Genomic DNA, 19057 nt, shown 5'->3' on the forward strand with positions numbered 1-19057 from the left:
ATGAGTACCAGAGCTGGAAAGATGATAACATCTGTGTGTGTGTGTGTGTGTGTGTGCACGCACTTCACTGTTTCTCAACACAAAACTCGTCCTTGTCCTATAGAAGTTGTCTTTGGAGTTATCTCTGTGAAAAATGGACCATGCTTCGCCAGTGATTAGTTGTTAATAGAGATCAGTTCCTTCCGTGAGTGTGCCGTCAGCAAAACTCTTATCTCACAAGTCCTCAGAGCGCATGGATTAACACATTCATCAACCAGCACACGTGTGCCTCCTTACTCTCCATTTTAAAATCAAGGGGATTATGGAGGATTTCACGCTTATTACAAGAATTCACTATTTTTTATCACTAGCTACGGTCAGCAACTATTATATCATAGACACCTGTTATGGGTAACATAAGCTGATGCTAAATGCCGGTTATATTTTTGCTGGAAACAGTGTTGGAAATAGTTCACTGTTCTCTGTGGTGATTTTGGAGAATGAAGGGAAATGGTAGATCTGTAGACCAGTAGAATGGAATTACTGTGGTATCAGTAAAGCTACTAGCTTTCCAATTGGCAGACAGATTTTGTCTGATATATATAAAAACCAATAAATACCCAAATCCCATATAGTAATTTTCAAATGTGGATAAAAAGCCTCTCTGGACATTTTTTTTCCTTGTAGCAAAGCAGAGTGGGTGTCAGAATACTAACAGTGTATCACCAAACTCATGGTAAAGCTTAGTGGTGGCAGCATCATGGTGCTGTAGAGACGGACAGATAACTGAAAAAGACTGGTGTTAGAAGAAGGTTGTCAGTAGTGATGCTTAACGTAGGTGGATCATAGAGAAAAAGAAAAGGAAGAGGAGCAGTTTTTGTCCTCGGATATTTATTTCAGCGAAGATGGATAGATATAGATAGATACAGAGAGAGAGAGAGGGAGGGAGGGAGGGAGATGGAAGGAGATAAAGAGAAATAGAAATCTCAAAATGGAGTGAGAGCAGAGAAATTAAACAGTGGCTAATCATATCACTGTAGTTCAGAATGTTCAAATGTAAAGTGATATATAGATATATATAGATATTAGATGAGTCACAGAGTTCAGTGTGACATGAAATACATTTGTTTGGATGAGCTCAATAAGGGAACAAGCACATGCATCTGGACTGAGTGGAATTGGATGACAGGGTCAAAGTTCAGAGCTCAGACAGTGGGCTCCTTGCACAGAACGATCTCCAGCTCAGTACGGAATAGCTTTCCTCCATCAGACAGGGCCATGATGCTCTTCTTTGAACTGGCCAGGCTATCTGTATCAGCCTCCTGCTTATAAACACACAAACACATACAGACACACACACACACACAGATACAGTCAGTGCAGTGAAAAGGGAGGTCACATCAACAAGTACTTCTTTGGACATGTCTAAATGTCAGATTTTATTTATAACTGTAAAGTTTAAACTTGTGCTTTAAATTCAAACTCAAAAGTTGTATGAATTCAGTTAAACACACTGATGTCATTTATATTTCATATGTGGAGTGCTTCTAAATTATAACGCATCATCTACCTACTAAGTTTAGCTTCTTCAGAGGTTTTTCTATTCGCTTGTCTACATCATGCCAGTATTTGTTAGCCGGTTGGAATGAACACCTCATAATTAAAACCAGACTTTTATATATATATATATATATATATATATATATATATATATATATATATATATATATATATATATAAAATACCATTTTCTGTTTCTGGTATAAATCCTTCAGCAGCGCATCCAACTCCTGTTCATCGATGTATCCGTTTCCATCCTGAAACAATAAAACACGCTGAGTGTGAAAACCTTCAGAAAAAGGATTTGTGAAGATTTAAACAAGCGGGAGAAAACACATTATTCAGTCTCCGAGTTTCACTATTGTATTAATATGATGGAGTATTGCGATTACAGTCTAGAAGACTGCTGAAGCGACACTTTCCCAAATGACGCCCAACAGCAGAAGTACGGAATATTTCTCACCTTATCATAGAAAGTGAAAATGTCATCAAACTCATCAGAGGATAGCTTGAAGCTCTAATAAAGAAGAGGATATTCTGTATTAAGAGGAGGAACTGAACAATGCATGAGTATTTACACGTGCACTTTTTTGCATATTGACATTACATTGTAATCCCTGGAAATATAAACTATCTTTTGTACAGACTCAATTATTCAGAAGCAAAGCTGATACTAAAAAACAGTACATTTATCTGTGTGAACAGCTGAATTTAAGGTTTATCTCAATCTGTGCACGGTTCTAGTAAGTGCTACAGATGTATTTAGAAGCAGCAGCCGCCGCAACGTCTCTGCTCTCTTCGACTGTTTAATATTTCATTGAATGGTAGAAAGCTGTATAAAATATGGAAAGCAAAAAGCTTTTCAGGTCAGGTTTTGATGTAGATTCAGATGTGCCAATCTGCATAAAGCCTTTAAAATTGCATGCAGATTCTGCTCCAGCTTTGCCTTCAAACTTTGGCCTTAGGAGCAAAATTATCCCAAACTGTGGTTAAAAAAAACGGTTCTGTTTGTCCAAAATTATTTCCACATAATGTATAAAAACTATATTTGTTACTGTACTTAAGTAACTAATTTATGTATGTGTACTTTACCGAAGTATTTTATTTTGGAGAGACTTTTACTTTAATGTCACGACATTTTCAAATCTATTACCTATCACTCGACTACACTTTGCAAAATCAGTTGTCCCTTTTTATTTATGAGTGAATAAAAACGTAACTGGTCAATCACACAGCAAAGCACCAATCAGGGTCGTGCGCGCTCTGGTTGGAACTTGTTGCGATTGGCGCTTGGTGGTATCTACTTAGCTTGAACATAGAAATCAGCGTCGGTTCAACAGCAGAACATTTTGAGAGGAATAAATTATGGAAGAAAAGGAAAAAATGTTATGCCTTATAACTTTCTTACTTGATGACATGCAAATGGACAAAAAAACAAATCTGGAGTCACACATGACTGCCTGAGAGACACTTAGTACTGTAAACAATAACACTGAAGTCCTTCACAAAAATAAAGTTTACCTGGAACTTAAGCAGGAAGTTTTCTTGCACTGGAAGCAGCCTGGAGACACACAATCATATTTCTGAGGAAATGTTCACATAGATACAGGAAAAAAACACATCTTTTTGCTAAAGCTTCTACAATCTTCCCAATGTCTCCCAGTCTGAAGCTTAGTCTACTGTGTCTCATAAAAACTCATGTCCAGAGTTGTGTTTCCTTCCAGTGATATATGAAGCCGAAGCATTTTTTCCTCACGCAGGGCCAGGAAACGAAAATGCTAACTTCCCTGTTTTGTGTAGACCAGCTACCAAACAGCCAATTGCAGCAAGCAGCAGTGGGCAGGGGGTACGCTTAGCCCACCCTTAGCCCATTTAATCATGTCCACTCAAACAAAGTTAGAGTTAGATTTAGACTTTTTTGTTTGTTTGTTTGTTTAATGCCAATTAAGTAAAGTGGTTATATAATGTCCTGATACTGTCTTTGGTTAAGTGATGAAAAAAAAAAACTTGGAAAAGAAAAAAAAATAATAATATATATATATAATGTTATCATTTTGTATTCAATTTTGTAAATATTAGTTATTTGGAGAACTGGATTAGGTTTCAGGGCTACTACCACCCTAATATAATTGGCTAGAACTGGCCCTGGTCTGAACAGGGCACACATATACATTTCGGATTCTCACCTGGCCATCTCGGACAGTCCTAGTTTTCCATCGCCGTTCAGGTCAAACATCTTCAGCTGTAATAGGATACAGAACAGTAAATCCTTTACAATCTATAAGTATTTACAAACACTTAATTAGAATCCAAAGCATGTCAATTATGCTCTAACAAAAATCCTACATTCCATAAAGAGCAAAAAGCAGACTACAGCTCCCATGATCCTCAGTGCACAATCTAATCATATGACCATGTCAAGCTCCTTTTCTAATTGCAGTCACCTGCTTGTTCATGATACTGTTTGCAGTACTTTTAAATAAAAGTTTTGTCCTGGTGTTTGTTATCTGGATTTATGGTTGATTTTTAGTAAATATAGGCGTTTATAATTGGATGGCAGGATCCATAACAGACACCAGCATTGCATAGCCGGTTAAAGTTGAGCTCAGTAACAATTAAACATAATTTTATGTTCGTTGTTGGTCTATTTCACTGGGGATTCGCTTTGCTGGAGAGAGGTATTTGGGTTTCTCAAATATCCCAGAGGTGTCTCTTATTTCTACAGGTTTCTATTGTTTCCTGGCAGAAACGGAAATATAGAACTTGCATGGGTATAAAGGAAACTATAGGTAAATAAATGTAATATTTATTATTCCATTCACAGTGATTGGCATCAATGTATGACAAGGTTGTTGTTTACAATGTACCAATGAGTTTCTGTAGGATCGGATCAGCAACAGGTTCCTATGCAGGTTGCTAGTTAGTGTTTCTTTTTTTTTTTGCACTGCGACGGTTGGCAGACTGTTTAATGTTTTGTGTGTCTATGCAGGACCAGGAATATATGCATGTTTGTATTGAACCTCTTGTGAACTCTGCCTGGCTGTTCAGCTGTTTTGTCATGGAGTCAGTAATATGTGAGCATTAGCACTATGCTGTGGTTAATATAACTTGTATTAGGAGCCCCTTATTTTGTTTGACCACCAACTGGATGGAAATTTCTGTTCTCAAGGATTTTATAGCCGTTTCCAATCAGCTGTTTTGTATTACAGGAATTTTTTTAATGTGTTCCCAGTTCACCTGGTCCTAGAAATGTGCCAAATGCTGGTATTCTCAGGTTAGTCTGGCATGGTACACTCTATGGCCTAAAGTTTTTGGACACCTGACCGTCAGACCTACACCTGGTTTATCTTCAAACTGTGGCCAACAAATTGGCGGTACACAATTGGATGGGTAGTCCTAAGATTTAGATTTCCTTTTACTAGAATAACATAGCTCAAACATGTTCCAGCAGGAATAAAACAAGCTCCATGAACACACAATTTGCTAAGTCTGAGTGGAAGAACTTGAGTGTCCTGCACAGATCCCTGACCTTTGAACACCTTTGGGATAAACTGGATCACTGACTGCACCCCAGGCCTCCTTTTAACCAACATCATACCAGATCATACTAATGCTCATGTAGCTGAATAAATAAAAATTTTCACAGCCAACTGCAAAAATCTAGAGATTTTCCATGATGAGTGGAGTTAACTGCAAAAGAGAAGAAGAAATAAATCTGCAATGATATTCAAAACCATATACAGTATGATTACTACATTCAAGTGTTTGCAAACCTTTGCCCATGTAGTGTATGAGTTAAAGCTCTACAATAAGAATAGATCCAGTTAAATGCATGTGGCTTGTTCTACTGCTCTGGACATGGTATACTTTGAAGACATGCTGCTGAAGCAGAAAAAAGAAATCTACTGACACAAAGTGTGGCATCTTTACATGCAGCTTTGTATATAAGTGGTTGCTGTTGGATGAAGCTTTAGGCATCAATTTCCAGATCTTGGCTATTAAGTGCTAATGGTTGAGGTATTGAGTATGGAAATGCAAAAAATGGTTCTCCTGCACCATTCAATGTTTCATCCCCCTTCCCTAGCTGTTTTGCAAATCGTTTATGCATTACCCTATGAGCATATTGTATGTATAAGCATTTGTGAAGGTTTTGCATATATGCTGACAACACCACCTTGAATTTTTATGAATTGACTGGATATTGGACAGTTGTCTCATGAAGCTAATCATCTACTGGAATGCTTTTGTGTGTTTTCTTGATTCAATACTATTGTTCAAGACTCTGATTTCATACCAATTATAAATGTGCTTCATAAACATGATAGTTTGTATGTTTGTCAAGTTTTGAGTTTGTTCACACAGAAACTGTTTCATATCTCAAGATTATATACATGTGATCAAATTCCAGCCTAAGGATCAGTCTTCACTTTTCATGTTAGAAGAAGACAGGTCCAAATTTCTTCTTTGAAGAAATGCACCTGAAGTTTTAGAATTTGACACTGATGTGATTCTTGCGTTAGTGTTTATTAAATTCTCTCATATTGTATTGATTTCCTATTTAAAGTAGGCCATTAAGTTAGAAACTGGGAATGTCTCTTTAAAACATTGCTGTTGTGCTGATTTAATAATTTCTTTGTTGATAGAAAAGTGTGTTTGGTTCAACAATGCACAATTGCATTAATTTCAAGTATTTCTTTGGGGGTCAATAATTTTGGAACTACTAATTTTATCCTTTTCATTGTATCAGTTTTACCCTGGTATATGAGCGAAAAGTAAAAATAGTTTTGCATCAAAATGTCAGTTCACCTTTACCAAACGTGCCAATCATTTTAAATACAATATTTAAAGTAAATATTATCAGTATGCACCAATAAATACAATAACACAGAACTTTGCTTGTACTATTAACATGGTGTGTGTGTGTGTGTGTGTGTGTGTGTGTGTGTGTGTGTGTGTGTGTGTCACACTACTTACAATAGTTTGTGTGTACTCATTCAGCTTTTTGTCATCATAGTGTCTGTTCGCTTTTTTCAAGAGGTCACACAGGAAACTCTTAAAAAACAAAGCAGTTGTAATTAGTGCATAATGTTGGTTTATTTATTTGTTTATTTTACTTGTTTATATTTTATTATTACCTTTAATTCATTAGCCTCAATAAATCCACTGCGGTCCGTGTCGTATTTCCTCCATGCCTATGATGTAAAAAACATTTTATTGAAATTAATAAATTACCTCGTTACTTTGGTAATTACATTTTAATACAATTTATGAATGTAATACTGGACAAAAATATTAGACATAAATCATATAGTCCTCTTTTTTTTTCCCCATAGCCCTCATGCTGTGCACACATTTTGCTGCATTATGTCACCTTCTTTCACCTCGCGCGTGCACACACACACACACACACACACACACACACACACACACACACACACACACACACAGAGTTTCTGTATCCTGCAGCCCATTAAATAACGCTGTGAAATACTGTGTGTGTGTGTGTGTGTGTGTGTGTGTGTGTGTGTGTGTGTGTGTGTGTTTAATACCGTCATGAATTCAATGCTGGATCCCAAAAACTGTCTGAAACACAGCAGAAAGTTCTCTTCCGTAGGCAGAACCTGAGCCAGCTGAAAGAACACAGGGAGTGAATAAAACTTGAAAATCCATCAAGATGTTTGGATTTACTTTTAGGTCTAGGATCGGATATTTTGGGTAAGGCAAATTTAAGGAAAACTGACTTTCTATATTAAAAAACAAATCACCTGCAGACACACACACACACACACACACACACACACACACACACACACACATAAACACATAAGCCTTCAATTATTTTGCATCTCCAAATGTAACTTCTCAACCCTGACCATCCTTCACACACAGACTCCACAGCTCACACTCCATACAGTGAATCTGTAAGGCCTGTGAGTTCTTGATGTGCATGACAGAAACCCATTTCATGCTCTCCGTTATCTCTTCCTCTCGTACCGAAAAACCAACCATGCTAAGAGAAAAACTCTTCATACTCTGGACACCAAAGCTCTCTAGCCATCTGTCTACTTAACTTTCTGTTCAGTTCAGTTCAATTCACTTTTCAATGTTTTCTACAGATTTTCTTATAGCATTTATTTTGAAATACCCAAACTACTGCATTTAACTATGTTTTCTATGTATGTATGTTTTAATGAATGTATAGCTTTTTTCCACCATTAATAGGAATCTTAAATTCAGGTAAATGTAACTGGAACCTTACATTTTATATGATGAAATCAGATGGAGGGACATCAGGGTGGTTTCCTAAAGATGGTGATTCTTGTTTTGCTGTTGGTCATCACATATTGATGATAAGAATTGAAAAATACTGCACTCCGTTGAGGAAGAGAATCACTCAAGTACTGATACTGATAGTATTTGAGGTCAAATGACATTGCTTAGTTTGTATATATATTATTCATTTCCAGGCTTCATTAGGCTGTTCATAAATCTAAATCACTTGTCTATATTGTATTCAAAATTGTTGATCTAATCCTCTCAGTGTTTACACATTTGTAACTTGAAGTAATGGAAGCTATCAACGCACACGCAGTTGTCTTATATGAGTACACTACATCATCGTATTCAGTGCAGACATGGTTTCTTATACAGCCATTAACGCTCAGGGTTCTCGTTCAGCTTAGGAAAAGACATTTTCGGAATACAGAAAGCACTTCATGTGCTATATTTTTCTTACAGAGCATTTGGTATAATGCTGCTCACATGATTATATAACTTCCTAACTACTTAATGTTCTCTCCGGTGACTCCAATGCTGTTGTCACTCTATATCTGTCCCTTAAATCCAAATTTTCCATTGGTGCTTCTAAGCAAACATGTTTGCTCAGTCTATTGTGCATCTCCAGGGCTCTGGGAATACACAATTAGCTTTCAGTGAACTAGAGCGAAGACAGAGCACCATGCAAGAGAAAAGCAGACTGCATATGTCAGATTTAGTGGAAGCATCGGCTTACAGACATTTGCGCTACCAGAGACAGGTTTACACGTGTATTAAACTTCCTTGCACCGATAAAGCAGTGATATCAGGATCACGTGAAAAGGTCACACCTTCAACTACAGCCCCTATAATCCTCTGCACAGTCACAGTATTAATCCTAAATAAGGTACAGTATAATCTTTGCTAAAATCTGAAGCAAAACCCATTTGTCACACAGGCTGCTTCTCAATATACTATTCGTTCTTACATGTTTGATGTTATCGCGTTTCTGCCTGACCTCCTAACAAACATGATAATTCAACACCATAGCAATAAGGTTTGCAATGTGTTCATTTTATTTCATAACTGTGGGATATGATTTTAACACAAGCCAAGATGCCTAAACTCACTTCAGCTAAACAAGTGAAGTCTTGAAAACCTTCAGCACTTGAGCCTTCATCGCATTTCAAACACATCACTTTAGTTTTTGTTCGCTGTTTCCGCCATGTTACTCGCACACCAGGAGGTCCAGTGGCCTGGAAATCAGGGCTGATGTCCGCCCGAGTAGACTAATCCCTAAATGTTTTAAGGAGATTTTACAGTGCTTAGTAAAATATGTTAGTATGCTAACAGTCTTTCCAGGATATCGTACATAATAATACAAAGAAGAAGAAGACGTTTTTCTATTCTTTCCCCTTTTGCCACTATATTGCCTTATTTTTTTCTTCTCCTTTGCCCTTGATCTCACCCCCTTCTTCCACCCATGCTTCTTCATCTTTGTTCATCTCTCCCTATCTTCATATCTCCGTTTTAATTCAGTTTCCCCTCTGCCATCCTTTCTTTTTTATCTTAGCCTTTTCTCTTCTGCCTATCTTTCCCTCTTTCTCATTTATTATTTTTCCTCCCCTCATTCCGCCCTACAGTTCTCTATTACTCAGTTTACCCTTGCTCTATTTTGTTTCATCTACTACCCTTCTCTCTTTCTATTCTCTGCATGATCTTTATTATCTCTTTTACCTCCTTTTTAATAATATTGTACTTTTTCTCTGGTCTTATCCCTTTTCCTGTTTTGCCTTTTCCTCCAGCACATCCCTCTTTCTTTAATCTGTCTCTTAAGCTTGTTAAAATTGTCATGTCCTACATGTCCTACAAGATTCGATAAGCCATTAGGATTAATGTGCCATTAAAATGGCTTATTGTTTAGCGTTCATCTGTCACTTGTTTGTACATAGAATAATAACTTATGTAGAGCTGTAAAATAGTCACAGTTCATCGTGGATTCTTATCTTGTGAAATGTACTGGCTAAGCGAATTAATTGAAATTCAAATTAATCTGAAAGCCTATTCTGTATAAGCCAGTATAAATTCCTTCCATGTTATCCCATTTGATATCAATGCGATGTAGCAATGTGCAAGAATCGGGTAATGAATATTATAAAATTATACTATAATAATGTACGAGGTGGTATCAAAACGTTTCAAAACTAAGCTCTGTTACAAGAAAATATTTTATTTATCAACATTTACAAACTGTCTTCTTCACAATAGTCCCCTTGCACAGCAATACAGTGCTCCTATCGTTCCTGCCACTTCTGGAATGTGTTTTAGAAGACTTCTTTAGAAGTGTGTCAAGCACCTTCTGTGATTCATGCTGGATCCTTATCTTCAGGTAGAGGGTGAAGTCAGCAGGAGGCAAATCTGACATTGTGCGGATATTTCTCCAACGATCATCATGCACAAGTTGCCGAATGGTTTTCACATTATAAGTGGTTGAGATCATTGAAAGGCTTCCTGATCTGTCGTCATCTTCCATTGATGTTCCTCCACTCTTGTAGCACTCGTGCCACTCAAAACACCTCAAATGACTCGTTGCAGCATCGCCGCATGTCAGACGTATGCCTTGTCAAAAGTCTCTGTTTTAGATTTGCCAAGTTTCATGCAGAATTTTGTTTGTTCTTTGTTCTAACTTGCTGATGATAAAATCGCAGACGTGGTAACGCACACATTGAGAATTGCACCAGTTAGCACCATTAGTCTCGAAACCTCCACCTTGTACATGCATAATGCTAGCTTTTAGGTCTATATTTTTAATTGCTGTTTTGTTATAACTAGTTTTACTGTCTTTTTTTTTTACTGTCTTCATCTGGTGAAATTGTGTAAATTTAATCTTGCATGTCTTTTATCCCTGTCAGTATTTAGCAGTTTCAAGCTAAGCCTAAATTCTAAATCACTTATAAGGAGCTCTGGACAAATACACACTACAAATAAATAATGGAATGTATGCAATGTTTGCAATCCATGCTGGCAGAGTCGAAAAGGTTCACGAGGAAATGCATTCATGTGGAACTTGGGAGATGGAGGGAAAAACAGAGAAGTGGAGCGAGATATGCAATCTCTTTCTGGATTAGTGGGTTTTGTTTTTGAGCATCAGCAACCTCATCTGTCTATGTGACATCTCAGTGAGCTTTAACCAGTGACCCTAATTTCCATACTAGAATAAAAAGCTGCTAATCCAGGCACAGTGGCAAGCAAGGAAACACTCTTTAGAGAGACTTATCATTGAATAGCCTGTGTTTTCTAGTTCGATTTATGCCAACAGCCTGTTTATTAGCCTCAATGGTGAATAGTGATATTCTCGGCGAGTTCCTGTTTCGATACAAGCATTTATTTTTTGAATTATCTTCTAAATTTAGCTTTAAAGTGTTCTACTACACCCGTTCTCCACCCAACCATTTACATTTTCACATTCTCCAAAATTAAATGCTAGTTTAATGCTTGTGTGCCTGATTATTGCTTGTGTGCATTATCACAGTTAGATACTATAGTGTATTACAACGGATTAACCACTTCTCAAACCACAAATGGAAGGAGAAGCTCTGTCTTTGTACCAACTATTGTATCTCAGCTAAACAGCAACTAATCATGTCAGATTGCTAACTAAGAATTTAGCAGGCTTAGCTTGCTAGTTAGAATCTAGTTTGCTAACATGAGATTAATAAGTCATAAATCTTGCTGAAGAAGATGAATAATGGACATGTTTAAGGAACTTAAACTTTCTTCAGCTTTTCAATAGCATATGTTTGGTGGCAAAGCTTTCTGTGCTACAACATCCACAATCTCATAACTGTAAGACCTTAACCTTAACTGTGTCCACAAGCAAAGTTTTAAGCATCAGGAGACCTAAAGCCTTCAATTTCTCTCCATTATTATGCTCAGAAAGATGTAAATACATTCTTGTCGAATTTTTAAGCCTAGTATACTGTAGTATAACCATTAAAGTGACATTTACTCTAATAATTTACTCTAGATAAGCAGCTCATGTTCACTAATGATATTTTTTATGTACTTTTAAGTATTAAACTTAGTACAGAACTAAACTACTCTAAAATTTGATTTTGTAAGCCAAAGATTGGTCTGGACAGTATGAATGTCTCTGTATATCAGTGGTCATATTGGTGTAGATCAGGGGTCATCAACATGGTGCCCACAAGGACCGCATGAGTAGCCCGCCGGCCTTTTTTCAAAATAGCTGTTAAATCATTGTTGATAATTATTATAAGAAATCATTGACCTGATCAGTGTCTTCACATAGATGAATATCATTAATTATTAATAATAACATATAATAAAAGGTAAATTGAGCAAATTTGTTATTTCGGATCAAACTGAGAACTGTGTGTATTAAACTGGTAGCCCTTTACATTAATCGGTACCCAAGAAGTAGCTCACAGTTTCAAAAAGGTTGGTGACCCCTGGTGTAGATCATCAAGTTCACAACAATGATCATGTACATGTAGCTTGTTCTCTTTCATTATGTTCAGTTCATCTGTAAATGAATATCGCTCTACATCGTGACACTAATGCCATTTGACATTCATCTAAAGTTCACTGGTGATTTATTTGCTTCTTCATATTCTGTTTTATATCCAGAGGTAGCACAATCAATACACATACTTTCTAAAGAAAATCAATGCTGAAAATAAAAACCCAATCAATACTATCACATGTGTCTGATGAAGCTTCATTAGCCTACCCGAGTCATGTGTTATTGCAAATGTTCCAACTAATGTTTTATTCATGCAGTGTTAAAAATGTGGGCTTGCTTTTGTCTTTTTTTTTTTTTTTTTTACAAGATTTAGATTCTTACACAGGAAATGTAAAAAGTGAGAATGATGTACCTCTGACATCTCGATCTTCCCATCTGCATTTTTCTCCACTTTCTTCATGAACTCTTGCATCTTCTCTTTTAAAGCGCCATTTGCAGAATCCTTAAATCCCAAAACACAGATATGGAGCATTAGCCTGGAATGAATGGCTGGCTAGAAGATGCATTGTGCAGTGCAACATACGTTATATGCTGAAATAACTCCAGTCTGTAAATCAATAAACATTACAATACAAATCCATAACTTAGCAGTACACATGCAGTGGACTAAGCATGATAAAATAAACAGGTCCCATAAACACCATTTTTATGAACTTAAAAAAAATGGTAAGGGCTTATGTACATTTACTGGCCATTTTAGGACCCACACAATAAGTGATGAAACAATCAATGCACAATTACTGCCCTCTTCAATAGAAACACCTGTACACCTGCACATTTATGCAGTTTTCCAATCATTCACTCATGTGGCATATATCATCTGGCGTATATTTTTGTTTACTTTCTAGTTTTACTGAGTATCAAAGATATAAACAACTTTTATTCTCTGCTCAACTACATTTATGAGTCAGTATGTGACTCATAACAACGATGTTTTAAATGACAGTCACCGTTACCAATTACAGTTTGCTCATCTGCTGAAGATCCCCTATCTGCTGTCTTTGAGTGACCAGCATTTGCTGGTCAAGTACATTTTGGCCTCTTTCTGAGAATGAGAGGTGCATCAAATCACAATTAGCTCTAAATATTTAGTTTAACCTCAACTAAAATTATTTAATTTTATTTTATTTGCCCATTGAATTTTATTGGATCTTTTTTACTTTGTGACATGATACTGTAATTTGTATTTGTTCACTGTAGATACCTTTAAGAAAGATTGCTTTACAACTACTACAATTACTATTATTATTATTATTTTTAGATTGACTTGTTTGATCTTTGTTTCATTCTGACATGAAGCATGTTGAGGACAAGAGCATCTTTGAGCCTACATTCAATATGAGTCAAATACTCAAGTACTGTTCAAATCACATGCTTTAACTATTTACACAAGTCATATTGGAATTGGTAACTTTTAACTTGAAGTACATTTTGCAGTAGGGCATCTATAATTTCACTCAGGTATACAGAGCTCAAGAGATGCAATTAATGTTCACATCAAAAATCTGAAGGAAGAATAGATGTGATCTCTGTGACTTTAATAGTTTCATAGTTGTGGGTACCGAACAGGCTAATGTTACAGTCTCTAGAATGGTACAACGAGCAAAAAACATTGGGAACGTGATGGTTCTGTGGGTAAAAATTCCTTGTTATGGTTTGATGTGCCAAAATATATTAAAGGATATATAAACCCAAATAATTACTTTTTACAACCGTGGTGAACAGAAAAGTCTCTGCATGTACAACACGTCAACTGCTGAGGTGGATAGACTGCATAGGAGCTGACAGGACGGCCATCAACAGGATTATTTATTATTATTATTATTATTATTATTTTATTATTATTATGGTTAGAGACTCATGCACATTGGACAGTTAAAAGAAATCATTTCGTTTTTCGTAGCATTGTCCAGCTTGAATGTGTCTCTTAGACACTTGATCCTGGCTGACAGGAGAGGAACTTGATGTGATCTGCTGCTATTGTTGGTGTATTGTTCAGTCTGGTCAGACTCTTCTGGTCTTTTTTTTTTATCAACATGGTGTTTCAGACTGCAGACCCTCCGCCCACATGCTTTTTTTTTGCTTATTCTACTTTTCTGAAGAGACTGTTATGTGTAAAAAATTATAGCAGGGGATCAGCAGTAACTGCTTGTAGTATATTTAAATACTCAAGTCATCCAGTCTTATGAGAGATGTGAACATTAACTGAGCTCTTGACTGCTACCTACATGATTTTATGTACTGTGCTGCATTGTGTTGGATGTGCCACATGACACATTAGACAACCGCATGATTATTCTTTATTCTACTCACTTAGTCATGTGGGACAACACATAAAATCATGTTCACATCTGTTACGTCTATCATAAGACTGGATGATTTCACAAATGTTTTTACGTAAATCATTTAAGACATTGTATGTGCTTACGAATACAATTATCGTATTATTTTGTATCATACTGAATATTGTATCATATTCAGGTCAAATTGTGCAGTCTGCATGCTTATGTCATCACACACACACACCTCAAAAAACAATATTTGGTTCAGTAACACCAACTATATTTCACATATATAACTATTTCATAAAATATCAGGGAAAAGTTCAAATAAAGGATATTTAGACAAATAAGAACAATAGTGTAATTTCACATAGAGTAACATCAAGATGGCAAAAATGTTTGCTGATGCTTTTAATTTTAGGAGGGATTGTGGAACTCTAAATGGATTAAACTCTTCAAAAGAACTTTAGAGCAGAAACGTAAACTATATAGAGATAATGAGAAGATGGAATGAATTCAGAGTGGTTTTCCTCCCAAACATTAGTCATTTCATAACTCTGTGATAACTGCTACTACAGTTTAAAGTCCTGCTTCTTTCATTTGAATGATAACAAAACCATGTAAGCAGGGTATTGATTCGTCTCAACACTGACACAAGGCTTGCACCTCCAGATAATTCAGAACCCTCCGACTCTGACTGTGTCTTGTCTGATAAACAGAGATTCGAGTAAGTGGTGTGTTTTGGTTAATGCTCACTGTGCTGGTTCCTCGGAGCACTGCCTCCAACTCCGTGAAAAAACTCTCCAGCTCTTTTCCTTCAATATAGCCATTTCCTAGGAAACAGCAGAAATTCAGAGCATATTATTTAGACTTGATCACCGTACAAGCTCAGGCTAAGTACTAATACATAATCTTTTTCGGCTCAGCAACAACATCAGAAGACTACAGGGGACGGTTCGAACGGCTGAAAGGATTATTGGTGCTCCCTTTGTTATTGATTATTATTATTCTTTCTATTTTACTTCTTTTTTTAAGTGCAGCTGGAAGCTTCTGTCACTGAAACAAGTTCTTTGTAAGTGCAAACATACCTGGCAATAAAGATCTTTCTGATTCTGATTCTCATATAGTTTTATTGATTTTTGAGAGGGTCTCATCCTTTACATGCAGTGGGTTCAGGGTTTAGAATGTCCACCCAAGAGGGAAACATTTCATCAGTGGTATAAATATGCATATTTTTATGAAACTCTAAACAGGAAAATTATTTTATTTCATAAGGAAAATAAATCAACATCTGAAAAATATGGAATTCATATGGAAGTGGTTTACAGGTTTCCATCAGTAAGATGATTCATGCTATTCATTTCACTATATCTGAGCACGACCTGTAGAATAAAATACTCTAACACTAATTAAGTTTAGAGAATTCAATTTTTTTGGTACCAGTCGGGAGTGACGTGCTCTTAATCACAAGCACGTGAGCAGATTCAACATGAATGAATATTTAATCTTCCATTTGCAGACCCTCAGGCATGTCCATGGAAGATAAGAATTTTTTTGCAGAGCAGTGCAAAATCAGCATCCTGTGAGATAATGGGCTAAAAGAAATCTTCCAAACTGTAAGAGATTCACCTTTATTCCATTGTAAATGGATTTAATTAAAATTGCATCTTTTTTATGATGGTCAATTGCTGGAAACTATTTTGTCTGGTTGTTTATGTATTTGTTTGTTTCCTGTATATTTTTTGTTGGTTCTTAAAAGTAAATATTATCATTTTACAATTTAGTCAATTTCTTCTTTTTTTTTTGTTTACTCATTAATCCTATTTCTGTTACATGTACAGCATTAAAGAATTGAAAGATTAACATATTTTTAGTGCTTTAGCTGCTTAATGTATAGATTTATGTGAGACCCCTGAGGGCCGTTTGACTCACCATGGCGGTCGAAGTGTTTCCACACGGTCATGAAGTGTGCCGCGGTGACTTCGGCCAGGTGAAGGTGCTGCGGGTTAATAGCCATCAATGTAACTTTCTCTTCTCCCTCTGGATGAGACCGTTTCTTCCGTCTTTCAAGTCACTCTAAAGGACTGTGCTGTGTGTGTGTACCACCACGACTGGGACAGCAGCTTATAACACCCCCACCTCCTCCTCCTCCTCCTGATGCCCTCGCAGTGGGAACACCCCCCATCTTTTTTCAAACATGTATAATGTATTTTAATTTGAAGAAAACATGTATAAGTACTCTGTCTCTATCAGTAGAAGCAGTTAAGTAAAAATACGAGATGATCAATTAGATTAAGAAGAATGATCTTTTCTGAGCTGGATAGCGGCTCTACAGCGAATGCTAAACATCAATTTTGATTTTGATTATTAGCTCTGTCTTAAAACCCCAATGTGCTACTCTTCATCTCTCACTATCTGTGCAAATCACCAGTGTTAATCATAAATAAAGATGTAATGTAGAGGTATGGCCTCAACATCTTTCACTCAGGTGAAGGCATGGCCTCAACATCTTTCACTCAGGTGGAACTGTGGCCTCAACATCTTTCACTCAGGTGAAGGCATGGCCTCAACATCTTTCACTCAGGTGAAGGCGTGGCCTCAACATCTTTCACTCAGGTGGAGGCATGGCCTCAACATCTTTCACTCAGGTGGAGGCATGGCCTCTCCATCTTTCACTCATGAGGAGGCATGGCCTCAACATCTTTCACTCAGGTGGAGGCATGGCCCCAACATCTTTCACCCAGGTGGAGGCATGGCCTCAACATCTTTCACTCAGGTGAAGGCGTGGCCTCAACATCTTTCACTCAGGTGAAGGCGTGGCCTCAACATCTTTCACTCAGGTGAAGGCGTGGCCTCAACATCTTTCACTCAGGTGAAAGCGTGGCCTCAACATCTTTCACTCAGGTGGAGGCATGGCCTCATCATCTTTCACTCAGGTGAAGGTGTGGCCCTTACATCTTTTACTTAGATGGAGGCATGGCCTTTCCATCTTCCACTCAGGTGGAGGCATGGCCTCAACATCTTTCACTCAGGTGGAGGTGTGACCTCAACATCTTTCACTCAGGTGGAGGCGTGGCCTCTACATCTTTCACTCAGGTGGAGGCATGGCCTCTCCATCTTCCACTCAGGTGGAGGTGTGGCCTCAACATCTTTCACTCAGGTGGAGGCGTGGCCTCAACATCTTCCACTCAGTTGAAGGTGTGGCCTCTACAGTGATAGAAATAGTGCTATCAGATTAACATTAAGGACTTTTTTCTTCTTCTATATTTAATGTTTTTTTCTTTGCAATTAAATTCCAATTTTTTTTTTAGCTCAGGCAATTAACCTTATTTCAAGTCAAGTCAAAAAGCTTTTATTGCCATTTCAACCATATATAACTGACACAGTACACAGTGAAATGAGACGTTCCTCCAGAACCCTGGTGCTACATAAAACAGCGAAAAGCTACATAACAGAAAACACAGAGCTGAGGACTAGTGAGTGTCCTCGCCACATAAAGTGCATCGTGTGCAACCTGGTGCAAACAGTGCAAGACAGACATTGCAAAGACAACACAAGACAGTGTAGGACATATACACAAAACACCAAATAGCGCCGCCAGTAAAACCTACTGTATATTATACAGTGCAGTGTGTAAAAGAGAACTAAATACAGGCGTGTACTTGTAAGTAAACAAAATAGTTTGTGCAAAACAGCAATGGCAGCAAGCAAAAGCATGTGCAAAAACAGCAGGTAAACATTGTGTAATAATGAAGTAATAAAATATGGGTGGTGCTGAAGATATGGATGTGTGAAATGAGTATGAGTGTGTGTTTGTGTCCAGGTAGTAGAGATCAGCATCACAGTGGAGTGTGTGCGCGAGTTTCAGTTCAGTTCTGTGTTAAGGAGCCTGACGGCTTGCTGTTTTTTTTAAATAAAGCATCATCATGGAGAATGTGCTCAATGTACTAAGTTGGGTGCTTCTTAACCAGCACAGAGTCTTCCAGTTTACCTCTTTCAATTCCATAAACACCACTGCCCTCTACTGCTATGGAGCGTGAATTCATTCTTTTCTATAGCACTCTGGAGCTTCTGCAGTTTTAGTGAAGTGGCAAATTCTACAATGCCTACAAGTCACTGAAATGATCATGTAGGGCCACTTTGAGAGTTACTACTAATTCTTCATAAACTTATAAAATGGTTTTTTTTTTTTTTTTTTTAAATGTCATTGCATTTTTGGTACTTTAAGGTAATAGTCCAGCAATAACAGGCAATGAAAGTGTCAATGTTTGTGTGAACATTTACACCACTGGGTTTTGCTTTGTAATGATGAATCTTTGTGCCATTAGCCATTTTATTTTTTATTAAGAAGTCTGTACCAAAAAGATGCAAGAAGTCTAATTAGTGTCTTCACAGTCAACAGCTCACTAAACACGTCCAATGTGTTTAGTTTGAT

The 19057-nt window shown here is 37.1% G+C and overlaps 1 protein-coding gene across 2 annotated transcripts; it reads right to left on the bottom strand.

Annotated features, from left to right (window-relative positions):
• Positions 1 to 841: 841 nt before the first annotated feature.
• Positions 842 to 17833, bottom strand: LOC124390748 (calretinin-like). Of its 2 annotated transcripts, none has more exons than XM_046856721.1 (11): positions 16555 to 17833; positions 15379 to 15455; positions 12693 to 12782; positions 7089 to 7169; positions 6675 to 6731; positions 6514 to 6591; positions 3726 to 3781; positions 3061 to 3100; positions 2003 to 2056; positions 1725 to 1796; positions 842 to 1304 (listed from the first exon to the last, which is right to left on the bottom strand). In XM_046856721.1, exons 1-11 carry the CDS (start codon positions 16637 to 16639, stop codon positions 1185 to 1187), a joined length of 810 nt encoding a protein of 269 aa, XP_046712677.1. In that variant the 5' UTR covers positions 16640 to 17833; the 3' UTR covers positions 842 to 1184. The 2 variants fall into 2 exon arrangements, with proteins under 2 accessions (XP_046712677.1, XP_046712678.1); XM_046856722.1 differs by having other exon boundaries at positions 842 to 1301; positions 16555 to 17829.
• Positions 17834 to 19057: the final 1224 nt, after the last annotated feature.

This window comes from Silurus meridionalis, chromosome 9, assembly GCF_014805685.1.
Source record: "Silurus meridionalis isolate SWU-2019-XX chromosome 9, ASM1480568v1, whole genome shotgun sequence".
Classification (NCBI taxonomy): domain Eukaryota; kingdom Metazoa; phylum Chordata; class Actinopteri; order Siluriformes; family Siluridae; genus Silurus; species Silurus meridionalis.